The sequence below is a fragment of the Uloborus diversus genome, chromosome 5 (genome assembly GCF_026930045.1).
Source record: "Uloborus diversus isolate 005 chromosome 5, Udiv.v.3.1, whole genome shotgun sequence".
NCBI classification, from domain to species: Eukaryota; Metazoa; Arthropoda; class Arachnida; order Araneae; family Uloboridae; genus Uloborus; species Uloborus diversus.
The window spans coordinates 37,573,612-37,586,282 of NC_072735.1; the positions used below are offsets into that span (position 1 = coordinate 37,573,612).

Sequence of the window (12,671 nt, forward strand, 5' to 3'; positions counted from 1 at the left end):
ATATATTGCCGAAAGTAGGATGTAGGAAATATTTTTCCTGCTCCATTCAATACATTTTAAATAGCACATTTCGTAGAAAAATGCTTTTAAATGTTAACGCTACTAATAGTTATCCATCTTGTAAAAGTTGCGTACGTGTTATTGAACGTGTTATTTAATGATTAAAGGAAAATAAGTAAATAAGTTTCAAATACTAATAATAATAATAAATAAAATAATGAACAAATAAAAACAACTCCAAAGTTCTCTATTTGCCAACTTCTCACAACGATCAGTGTTTTTTCTCCATTAAGGATTTATAGTGTTGATGTGAGGAAGCATCTTTTGGTAGTTTTCTTTACGTGTTATTGAGGAAGTTTCGTTCTAAAATTGCCAAGAGGGAGAGAGAGAGAGAGAGGCTGAGAAAAAAATAGGGGGGAAAAAAGAGAGCTCGACTTCTGTAACATCAGTATGTTGCTGATAAATCGCGGAATACATCCATTCCTAAGATTGTTGTGGTGCAATCAAAGAAGAAAGATTGCTTTTTGCTTTGAAAACTTTTCAACACCCTTTTGTATAAACAGAAGAAAATACAACGTTGAAACAACACTATCTAGCAAATTATCGCAAACGCGTGTTTCTGGAGCTTCAAGGAACGAAACCCCTTTTTCAATTAAAAGAGAGAGAGAGAGAGAGAGATTTTTGATGTAAAGTCTTTCAAAAAAAAAAAAAAAGTGTCACAACTAATTGTTTGAGATGTTTGATGTGAACTGATTTCTGGCTCCGTGGATGGAGAGGTCCCTTATCCAAATATTGGCACCCCCTTCCTCAGCCAAAGAAAATTCTTGCCGTTTTCAACGATTTAAAAAACGTTCTTCTGAAATGGAGGAGAATGAAATTTGACATAATAAACTTTCTTAACGTAGTGACATCTATTCTCGAAACCTCACTTCCCAAGAGTTTTGAACATCAAAAAAAAAAAAAAAAAAAAAATCTCATCGCCTTTGAGTTTTCAACTATTATTACAAATATTTTAACTTATACTTTTCAGTTTTATGTTATTGTGAAGAAAAATGTCCAAGAAATGTTACCAGCTCTGGTTTTCATTAAAAACAAAGTCAGGAGTGCTGTATTTCTTTATCTACCATAGTGGTTCTACCATCCGTCACCGAACGATGGCCGTCCTTGGGCGTGTTAGGGATCTGGGCAAAAAACGGTAAAAAAACAAAAGGTCATCATCATATATATCCCGGTGAGATTTTATCATCCGCCCTCACCTCAAACCATTACTCAGAAAGACTGCATAATGTTTCCTCCACCCTATCTGCACATCCTTCTTCAACCAGTTCTTTTGTTTGTATACTTTGTCAGCGTTGATATCTGTCCACATCATCCCTGCAGTTCGTTCTTTTTGAAGCAGCATTCTGCAGAAGATGTTACCTTCTAAGATGTTGCTTTATCTGTCTCTGATGACAACAAAACTGCAGGTTTCTCTGTAAATATCTCAACCTTTTTTGTGAATCGAGTCTTCTGAAATTTACGTTCTTATGAGGAAAAAAAAATAGTTTAAAATTATACGCTTAGCAAGCTTTCTTTCTCAATAACCCTATTCGTATGTTGTTTTAATAGATTTTCTTCTTTTTTATATCATTTTGCTAAACATCTTCCCCTTTTTCTCATGCATTTGCCATTTTCGTTGTGAACAAGAATACAGGTTGAAATTTATGAAAAGTGTCAGAAATCTTTTAATTCCGACTTTGACTTTTAAAAGATGAAAACAAACACTTTTGGTATTTAAACTATTACTTTTCCGCAAATAACCTATAGCAGTTTGAAAGAGAAAGAAAGTTTTGTTGGGTTATTTAAAACCAAAGTCTTTACCACTTGATTTTTTTTTTTTTTTTGAAACCATAAACATTAACCTGGTTGGCAATCTTGTTTCGATGCGTTCTAGTATCTGAAATCAACCGCGATCTCAAGCTATTGTTTAATATCCATCTAATGTGATTTTGGATTAAGTATTGTTCTTAGTTCGCATTTCTTTTATCATGCGTCGTTCTCCGACTTTGAGTAAAATAGTATTTTGATCTCATAGGTCAGATAAATATCGAGTTGGTAACCATTAAAAAATGCGATTTAGATCTTAGAATGAAATTAGTTGAACATTACGAAATACTTGAAAATTGACTATGATTTTACTTTCAGGATTTACCGGTGCAAACTGCGAAATAAACATTGACGATTGTCCTGGGAATTTGTGTCAAAATGGTGCTACGTGTATAGATGGTGTAAACACTTATACTTGCCATTGTCCACCAACTTACACAGGTATTTTTTAAAGCTTGATGATGTTGATGATTAAAGATTCCTTTGAGTCTGATGTATATGTATTCAAAAAATTTTTTTCCCATGTTAATTACAATTTTAATGTGCAGGAACTTACTGTGGCAAAGATGTTGATGAATGTGCACTTCGGCCTAGTGTTTGCAAAAATGGAGCTACATGTACGAATAACGTTGGAGGTTACACCTGTATTTGTGTAAATGGTTGGACAGGTCAAGATTGTTCTGAAAATATCGACGATTGTGCTGTTGCAGCATGTTTTAATGGGGCCACTTGTCATGATCGAGTTGGATCTTTTTATTGCCAGTGTGCTCCTGGAAAAACAGGTATGTCTTTTCTTCCCCGCATTTATGCATCTTTTCCCTCGAATCTTAATATATTTTGAAATTGAAGTGCTCATTAAACCAGTTGGTGCGTTTTTGAGAGTATGATAGTTCAGTTCAGTTGATAAATGTGGTACTACTTTTTATTTTTAAGGCCTTCTTTGTCACTTGGATGATGCTTGTGCAAGTAATCCTTGCCATGTGGGTGCTATGTGCGATACCAGCCCGATCGATGGAACCTATATATGTTCTTGTCCGAATGGTTTTAAAGGCACTGACTGCACGGAAGATATCGATGAGTGTGAAGAAGGTAATTATTTGTTCATTGTGGTGATGGTGGTGAGGGGGCGTTTTCCCCTTGCTCTACCTTCACCCCACCTCTTCGTTTTACTACTGAATTTCAAGTTTGATTTTCCGCTGACCTCTTTGTTGTGATACTTCCAGGTTATCCATGTGAGCATGAGGGCAAATGTGTCAACATACCAGGATCATTCAGTTGCAATTGCACTAAAGGATTTACTGGACCTAGATGCGAGATTAACATAAACGAGTGTGATTCAAATCCTTGCCAAAATGAGGGTACATGTTTGGACGAAAGAGGTGGATTCCGATGTGTTTGCATGCCAGGTTTGACTTGTTCTTTGCTTTTGGACTATTATTCAAACGCGAAACTTAAGGACCTTAAAAGTTCCTTTATGGAACTTAGTTATCATAACGTGGAACATTTATCGCGATTTCAAACTGTTTCGTCCAACTAGCTAAAGCAAAGCGCGTATCTGCTTCTCAAACGTTGCAGAAAACAATGTTGCTGAAATTTCAAATCAAATGTTTAATTATAAACGAAACAAACGAAGATCACAAGTTCCGTTCCAGTCCAAACAAGCAAGCTTAAAAGTTCCATTAAAACAAAAAATAGTCAGCTATTAAAAAATAATTCCACTAAAAAATTTTAAAAAAAAATTCAATCATTAAAAAACAACGAAAGCTCCATTAAAATGCATAGTTAAAGCACGAAGATGCAAAAATTTTAACAGTAATTTCAGGGAAATATTCTCGACAGTTTAACATGGGGGGGGGGGGGTCCACGTTATGAGAATGGTGTTGTTTCTTTCAGTCAAATTAGTCATCGAAACTAGAATAAGCAAATAATTATAATAACATGGAGCCAGTGTCCCCCCCCCCTCCAGTATTTATTTTTTTTTATTTAATTTTTTATCATGTCCGATTTTGGAAATAAGGCGTGTTCTTTATGTGGTCAGAAGTGCGCTATAATATTTTTACCTTTATCTAATGCCAAAACATTGCGCTCTGCGCTGATTTCATCAGTGAATGGCACAAGGTTTAAGTTGGGTTCAAAAGTTCTTTAGCATAAAAGCTAAAATTGAGGGGAAAATGTTAGCAAAATGGTAAAATGTTACACATTCTCATATATTTATATATGCCTCAGTGTGTTTCATCTCCAGTTGAAAATACAATTCATATTTCATCTGTGACATCTTTGAAGAAATAAGTACAACAGCTATTTTTTAAAAACATAAAATAAAAAAAAAACACGATTGGTGTTTAGAACGTTGCAGTCCCCTCCTCCTAATAAAGCAGTTATTGGGGTTACATAATGCTGGATAAGACTAATAGTTATTGAACTTAATTGTAGTTTAAACATCTTAGCTAAGATTTAAAAAAGATTAAGTTGATTATCGCCATGCATGCTTCCTCTCTAGGATCATACATTTCTTCTTTTTTTTTAAATTTATTTTTTATTTGAGCAAAAAAAAAAAACGAAAATGCATTGCTTTATTTTCGCAATTCAGATAGTGTTTTCGCATTATGCGAAAAATGCGACCGTAGCGGAAACCCTGGAATGGCATTTCATCCCTTGTGACGTCACGAGCAGAAGCGTAAAAAATAAAATTGAATCTGCGCACCAATTAAAATATATTGTTTTAAATACTAAACTTTGTCAAACTATTTATTAAAAAAAATGGTAAAAACCTATGTTTTTAAGCATGCTCTTTCAGAAAAAAAAAATACTTTTAAAATTTCGGAAACACCCCAATTCTCTCAAAAGCTATCTAAACAAAGATAGATTTTGAGAAATATTTCATTGCAATTATTCATTATGCATTTAATTTCAAAGTTACTTTGCATTCTCACTCGAGTGTGCTTCATTCACTCCACAGTAAAGCCTATAGCAGTTGAGTAAAAGCTACAATCGTCTCTTAATAAAAATGTTATAAAATTAGCCTAAATCTGAATTTTTTTTTTCTTGTGAGTAAGCAAAACGAATGATTAAAAAAATACTGTTGCAAAATTTCTATCGATGTGTGGTTGAAAAAAAAAGTGCTGTGTAACATTTCGATGAAAAAAAAAAGCGATGTGCAGAAAATTGGGGTGTATCTTTATCGGAAAATCTGCCTGCTGAAAGAACTCAAATGTATAACAAAATGCCTTGAAGATATTGCAATAGTTCTTAGTTAATGTAAAAGAACTTTTTGTCTCGCGAAAATGAAGGTATTGATGATTTCGCGAATTTTATATGAACAGAACCGAAAGTTAATTAGCAAAATATTTTTCGTAGCCTTAATTTTTGCGATTACACGGACTCGTAAAAATGAGTGCTTTTGCAGTATATTGGATGTTTTTTTCTTGAAAATTTGTTCCCTCTTCTTTTCGTGAAAAAAGCCGTTTTCATGTCATGTTAGAAAGACAACTCAATGACAGAATCTGGAAATGCATGTTTCCCCTCTAAAAATTCTGCCAGTGGTTCCGACGCATTCAAAAGTAACCTTTTCAAGTCAGACAGTTTTTCGGGACAACCTTTTTTTTTCATGAGTGAGGGGGGAGGGGAGGCGATTCTGTAACTTGAGTTTGTTGATTGGATAGGCTGCTCAACACTTCTGAGAAAATTATGTAAGTAGATTTTCCCATCTTTTTAATTTCTAGAAAATTTCACAGCTTATGCATTCATATCAAAAATTATTTATTTTCATTAAAAAATAAAGGAATCATATCCCAACAAAATCAAAATCTATTCATCACATTGATCACTGGAGAGTCGAGTTTCGACAACATAGCTTTCACTAGCAGATTATTTGGCATTCCTGCAACATTTCATAATGTATGCATTTTGATTTCGCTTCAGACTTTGAGCCGACGTCAGATCTTTGCCCTTTAGTAGAAGCATAGGGGAAGGAAGTCTTGGCCCTCCTGTTTCTGAATAAAGGTTAACTTGGGAGGTTCTCAAACGATCTCGTAATTGCACTGCGCAGTTTATGAACCCGGAGCCCCAACTTGTAATGGACGCGTAGTCGTGGACTATGGTTCTTTCTCTGGCTTGACCCTTTGTGCTTCCCGGCGAAAGCTGTAATAGAGGAAAAAAGGGGTGGCAGGCCTTTTTATGTTTGTTTTCTTATCTTATCTTGCAGGTGGGATTTCAACCTTTTCTTGCATAAATATTAGAGAGGGAAATTTTTTTAGCTGAAAACGAATCGAAAGTAAATTGGTGTTAGTAGGTTTTTTTTTTTTTTTAAATGTGGTTTTAACTTTTTAAACTTTTATTAACGCTCAGGCTGACGAAGAAAAAATGCCTTGTTTTAAATACGTATTCAGAAATTTGTAGAACAAATGAAATTAAACTTCTAGCATTCATTCGACTTTCCACGAATGCCATGCATAAAATGCATCGCCAGTGGTCTCGTACTGGATATTTTTGAGCTTTGACCAATCTTTATTAATTGTTGTCATAATTAATTTTATACATTCAAAAATTGCTTTTCATGCGTCAAAAATTTAATATAGACATCGTTTTTATCATATAAACCGTCGTTATGTTCATTGTTTTCTTTTATATTTCTTTTAATTCTTAATTTCGTGTATAAAAGATAAAAGAATAACAATAGAACTTCTTCATATAATGTTATAAAAGCGTGTGAATTGTTCTGATTCATATCGTATTGTGTTTCTTTTTACAATCGGAAGAAAGTTAATATCCGGTCGTCCATGAGATACAAGTTTTCATTTTGCGGCATTTAAAAGGCGTTCCCAGCGCTAATCCTTTTAATTGTGTGCTGATGCTCGCGCTTGGGTTCCCATGTAAACGGCCCTTGAAAAGCAGATTTCTATGGTCCGCTGCATTCCCGCATTTTAGCTCAACTCTTTACTCTTTCTCAGATTCATTTTTTTCTCTGATTCTCAATGATGCGTTTACCGGAACAGATTATTTTCCGTTGCTGTTTGCTGCTGTCGAATAGAATAAATTATTTCTTTTATGGCGATTAGTTAGAATTTTTAAAATGCTCACTGCATAAAATACCATAAAAGAAAAGAAAATAACCTTCCATGTTTGCATATGTTTTAAGTGACGTACGGACGCGATGCATCGTTTCTTCTTTATTTAAAAAAAAAAACTTTTGTCGGTGCTTCTTGCGTGTGGCATTCAAAATTTAGAAAGAGAGAAGAAACTCGGTTTTTATTTCTCTCAACTGAGCACAGCGCCCTGGAATTTAATGAAATAAAATGGAAGTTTTGAAAAAATGAGCGCTATACTAAAAAGGGTTTTTGCTTTTTTTCTTCCTTTTTACTTCCTTTTACAAAAAAGGAAGTATTGTATTCGCGAAAATTTTTTCACTCAAATATCGGCCTTAAATTCCGTTTTGCTCACCCCTGAATAAATGTTAAGTTTTTTTTTTTTTTTCCGACCCGATCACACTTGGATATATGCCAAGAAACGTACAGTAGATTCCTAGTGGGGTCTAGTTGCGCACCTTCCCTTTTGGTTGCATTTGGATGTTCCTATGGGGGACTTTTACACCTTTTTTGGGTAAATCATTGTTAATTGTAGTGCTAACTCAAGTGGTGTTATTTGTCAAACAATTGGCGATATATCGCCAAGCCTTTGACTGCCAAATTTTGTCACCAACTTGGCGAAAAATGTGGCTTTTTTTTTAAATTTTATTTTTAAATCTGGTTTTAATTCGGTCAATGTTGGTGGCCACTGAATCACATTAAAATTGCCAATAATGGGGAAATAAATCAGTGTAAAACGTTTTTAGCTTCAGTTCCCAAGAAACTAGGAGTGAAAATATTTAGTGTTTCCTTACTCCAAAGTGCTATTATCATTAAATTGGCGTAAAAGGAAGTCATGTTATGACACATCAGCTTGTTTAAAAGCAGATTTTCAGTTTTAAAGTGAAGTCTTCATAAGTTTCAATTTTGAATTTAATATTTCTTGTTGTACTTGTACACTTGATGAACTAATTTCTCAGAAATTAATTAAATTGAAGATGCAGGGCATTTTTATTCCTTGCTGCTTGGGCTCCTTTTTACGCTATTTCGCCAGCTGTAGATACTAACATCAAAAATTCAATAAGGTTTGTCTTTCTTTTTTCTCATTTTTTTTTTTTTTTTTTTTTAATATTTTATTTTCCGAGTTTTATTCAAAACCGTATTGTTAATGGCGCTAATAACTTAAGTTCCTTTCTTAAGGGATATTTTTATGCTTTAAACTAGTTTCAGCTATCTCCTATGAAAATACAAATCTTTTTCGTAAGCTATTACTGAAAACAAGTTGGATTCATCCACAATTTAAATGCTAGCCAACTCTGTAGATCATAAATCATCAACAAGTTTCATGAAATACATTAGTTTTTTATATATTTAATTTTGCAAAGACTTTGGTGGATGCATGAAATACTTTTTTAAATGAACTATTGTTGGTTTTTAATAAAAGTTTTTGATTTATCACAATTATATTTCTTTTCTCAGGTTATAAAGGAATATTTTGTGAAGAAGATATTGATGAATGCTCTTCAAGACCCTGTCTTAACAATGGCATCTGCACTGATTTGATAAATGGTTTCCAGTGTATGTGTCCCATAGGATTTTCTGGGAAAAAGTGTGAAATAAATGAAGATGATTGTTTAAGTCATCCTTGCCAAAATGGTGCCAGATGTATTGATGCAATTGCCAGCTATATTTGCCAATGCCCTCCAGGTATAATTTATGTTTGATTTACCCTTTACATATGATTTTCATACATTTTGAGTAACATATGTATGATTTACATATTAAGCACTCCATTTTAGTTACAATTTTTCATATTTTTTAATGTTATGCATTCAAAAACAGCATCTGTTGAAATTGCAATGAACCGTATTTATAATCTCAATTATAAAGGAATTTTGATTTGTTTGTCACCAATTTGCTATGCCCCAAAAGTTCAGTTATTCTGCTTTTCTACCTTGCTAAAATGTTGCGAAATGAAATGGTAGTAACTACAATTTAGAAAAAAAAAAAGAAAATCATAGAGATTTTTGAAGATATATATTTTTGATTCCCCCAAAAAAACAGTGAATATTGAGTTTTTAAGTTTGTTTAATGCTTTATTTTCAGCAGAAACTAAATAATTATGAATGTATAGTAAAACTGAAGTAAGATAATGCCAAATATGCAAAAAAAAAAAAAAAAAAAAAAAAAGAAAAGAAAAAGAAAAGCATACACAAAATTTGTAGATACTGCTGCTTTTCTGCTCAAGTCAGCATAGCTCTTTGTTCTTAGACCCTGGTTAAAGAATTTATTTTTTTACCACCTTCTTCGCAATTAAGTATTATTTCCAATTTTCTTGCACTTTACATCATGGGCGCCCATATGCAAAATTGTAAGGGGGTGGGGGGTGGAAGGCTCAGATATTTCCCCCATGGTTTAGTAGGATATTTTCCCCATAGGAACCGATATCAAGACAGATTAGAGTCATTAAAATTTGATATTTTTAATAACTTATTCATTAATGGCTGCAAAAGAAATGTTATTGCATTTTTGCAAAGAAAAAAGTACTAAAAGCAAAGAAGCTCTAATTTCTAGGGGGAGGAAGGCTTGATCCTCCACTTGCTCCCCCCCCTATGGGTGCCCATGCTATACATGTATCTAAATTGCATAATTTTCTGTAGATTTGACTTACATTGCATAAATCAGTACAACACATATCAAACTTTACAATAAATTAATGGAAATTTGATCTCATTTTCAGGATTTACTGGCATTAATTGTGAGACCAACATCAATGACTGTCAGTCTTTTCCTTGTCGTCATGGGGAGTGCGTTGATGGTATTAACTCATTCCACTGCAACTGCCAACGAGGTTACACTGGAAGACTTTGCCAAACCCAAATCAATGAATGCTTGAGCAACCCATGTCAGAATGATGGCATGTGTGAAGATCTTGTGAATGGATATCAGTGCAGGTGTCTTCCAGGAACGTCTGGATTTAACTGTGAGCACAATGTGAATGAATGCTTCAGCAATCCTTGTCGAAATGGAGCTAACTGCAAGGATGGAATAAATTCTTACACCTGTGTTTGCCATCCTGGATTTACTGGTAATTTTTTAAACTGTAAACAATTTCTTCACGAGTTCTTGATAAAATGTAAAACTATTTACAAACTCAAATATATTTTTTAAAATTTTCTGCCAGAAAAACCCCATGCACTTGCTGTCCTATATCTCCCAACAGTAAAATTTTAAGTTCTATGCAAGTCAAATGCCATGATGAGATAAGTATGATAGCTAAAACATCATGATAAAAAAAATGTCGGTTTCACATGTAACAGAATCTATTATCACCCAGTCAGCATAATCAAAAAATGCTAGAGAAAGAAAGCTAGGGTAAATAACGAGCTTCCTTAAAAAAATGTCAATACTGTGTGCAATTTTTTAAACATTTTCAGTGAAACAGCATTTGCATGTTCATCCATACTATACATAGGTAGCTCGTGGGGGGGGGGGGGGCGTCAACTGCCCCCTCACTTCCAAATGTGTAGGGGCCTTTCCCCCTCATTTTTCGGAGCGAGAAATTAATGATCAATTGAAAAGTAAATTTTATAAGGTAGACTGATTTATTTCATGAAAGTGAAAACTAAAAATTCTAAATAAATGGACTTTTTGCATCTTATTTTATAAGAATTAAAACTGGAATGAAAAGGGAAAAGTCTAGGTGGCCATCTGCCCCGATTTTTGATGCCATATTCCACGTTTTTCTAATTTATGTAATCAATAATATTAAAAGTCAGTAATACAGCCCAATTTTACAAAAAAAAAAAAAAAAAAAAAAGAAGAAGAAAAAAACTGCTTCTGGGGGCAAGGTGTCTGTGTGCAAGAATCGAAACAAAATCAGTGCAGTAGGAAAGAATAATCTTTAAACATTCTTCAGCTGAGGCCTCTCCTTCCCACCTTCTTGCTTGTTTGGGACTAACATACAAAGATCTAACGACTAATCCGCTTTTAGTGTACAACTTTCTAACAATACATAAACTCATGGACCTGGTTTAGCTTCAACTAGATCAGGGGGAATAAGGCCTACATTTACTAGTAGTTTATTGCATTTTTATTCATATATACTATCTATATATTTTTTTCTGTTTAGTGCATATATATTTTGATGTGATTATTTGAAACTTATTTAGGTTTACATTGTGAATCAAATATCGATGACTGTGCAAGTAATCCATGTGCTAACGGTGGTATATGCACTGACCTTATTGATGGTTTTCGTTGTGAATGTCCTCGTGGTTATTATGATGCTAGATGCTTATCCGATGTAAATGAATGTGCCAGTAATCCTTGTCGCCATGGAGCAACTTGTGAAGATGGGGTTAATAGATTTATATGCCACTGCCCTCCTGGTGAGTTTATGTTGTGCAACACATTCCTAATCAGTACTGAATTTACAATAAGGCAAAGTAGACTTATTCTTGAATTCACTAACTTCTTTTAAATTTTCTGAATGAGTTCAACTCTTCTATTACAATGGTCTGGCCAGAGGAAATCGGAACTCTTACCTACTGTTCACAAAATTCTAATGAATCAAAATAGACCCTTCAGCCCTTTTGCTTGAATGTATGTAATCCTGTAAAGAATTAAATTTAAATTTCTCTCCTTGAATATGTGCATGAACATGAAAAATGTCCGCTCTGACTCTTTTTGTTCCTTTTTATGTAGGAGTCCTATTTTAATCATAAAACTTATTGCAAACAAAAAAAATATCTTCTTTACTCTTAACTTAGTTTATGAAATATTTTTATAATACGCTAACTAAAATTACTTCCTTTTAACAAATGGAAAAGATCATGCAATTCTTCTTTGTTTATGTCTCTTGCTTTAGAGACTAACTAAGTTCCTAACTATGACTGCAATAAGTAAAAAAGCTTTTTGTTGTATAGAATAGAAAATAAATTATATTAAAATGTTACTGTGAAGGACAGAAAACTGGTCAATGTCAACATCCGCCAGTGAATGTTAATGTTCATATAACAAAGACATTGGTGAAGGATTCAATATTTTTGGTGAATCACCAGTGATTGTTATCATAAACTGTCCATCATTAATTTATGTAAATTTTTTATAGGATATGGAGGACACCGATGTGAAATGGATATTGACGAATGCCAGTCAAACCCTTGTCAACATGGGGGAAGTTGCCGAGACTCTTTAGCTAGCTACACATGCACCTGTCTTCCTGGATATTCTGGGAAGAACTGTGAAATCAACATTAATGACTGCGCAATTGATCCTTGTTTAAATGGTGGCTCATGCATTGATCTTGTCAACAGTTACCAGTGCGTATGTGAAGTGCCTTTTACAGGAACAAATTGTGAAATCGAATTGGATCCATGCAGTCCAAACAAGTGCAAAAACAGTGCAAAATGCATTCCATCATCTAACTACCAAGATTTTGCTTGTAGTTGTAATCTAGGCTATACTGGTAAGAACATTTTGATTTATTTATTTTTTCCGGGTCTAGTAATAAGGAAACAATAATTTTTTCACGATTGGAGATATTGTTATTAAGGGGAGAAAATACATTGATTGCTTACCAGAGATCTAGTAAGAAATTTCTCAACTGAGGAGGCATAAAAAAAGTCATCTGTGATACTTTGAATTGTAAATAGAAGCAGACGTAATTTAATTTTGCACAGAGAAGGGTCTGGACACAGTGACCACCGCCTTTCACCACTGGCTTTTACTTTTCAAAAC

General features: G+C 33.8%; 1 protein-coding gene across 1 annotated transcript in view; it reads left to right on the forward strand.

Moving 5' to 3' along the window:
• LOC129222543 (neurogenic locus Notch protein-like) overlaps window positions 1-12,671 on the forward strand; it is a 162,500-nt gene that overhangs the window by 121,492 nt on the left and 28,337 nt on the right. The window contains exons 7-14 of the mRNA XM_054857056.1: window positions 2,185-2,307; window positions 2,415-2,648; window positions 2,800-2,955; window positions 3,090-3,272; window positions 8,409-8,636; window positions 9,670-10,017; window positions 11,102-11,320; window positions 12,043-12,399. Of these exons, the coding sequence (XP_054713031.1) occupies window positions 2,185-2,307; window positions 2,415-2,648; window positions 2,800-2,955; window positions 3,090-3,272; window positions 8,409-8,636; window positions 9,670-10,017; window positions 11,102-11,320; window positions 12,043-12,399 (1,848 nt within the window). The remainder of the gene's footprint in view (window positions 1-2,184; window positions 2,308-2,414; window positions 2,649-2,799; window positions 2,956-3,089; window positions 3,273-8,408; window positions 8,637-9,669; window positions 10,018-11,101; window positions 11,321-12,042; window positions 12,400-12,671) is intronic.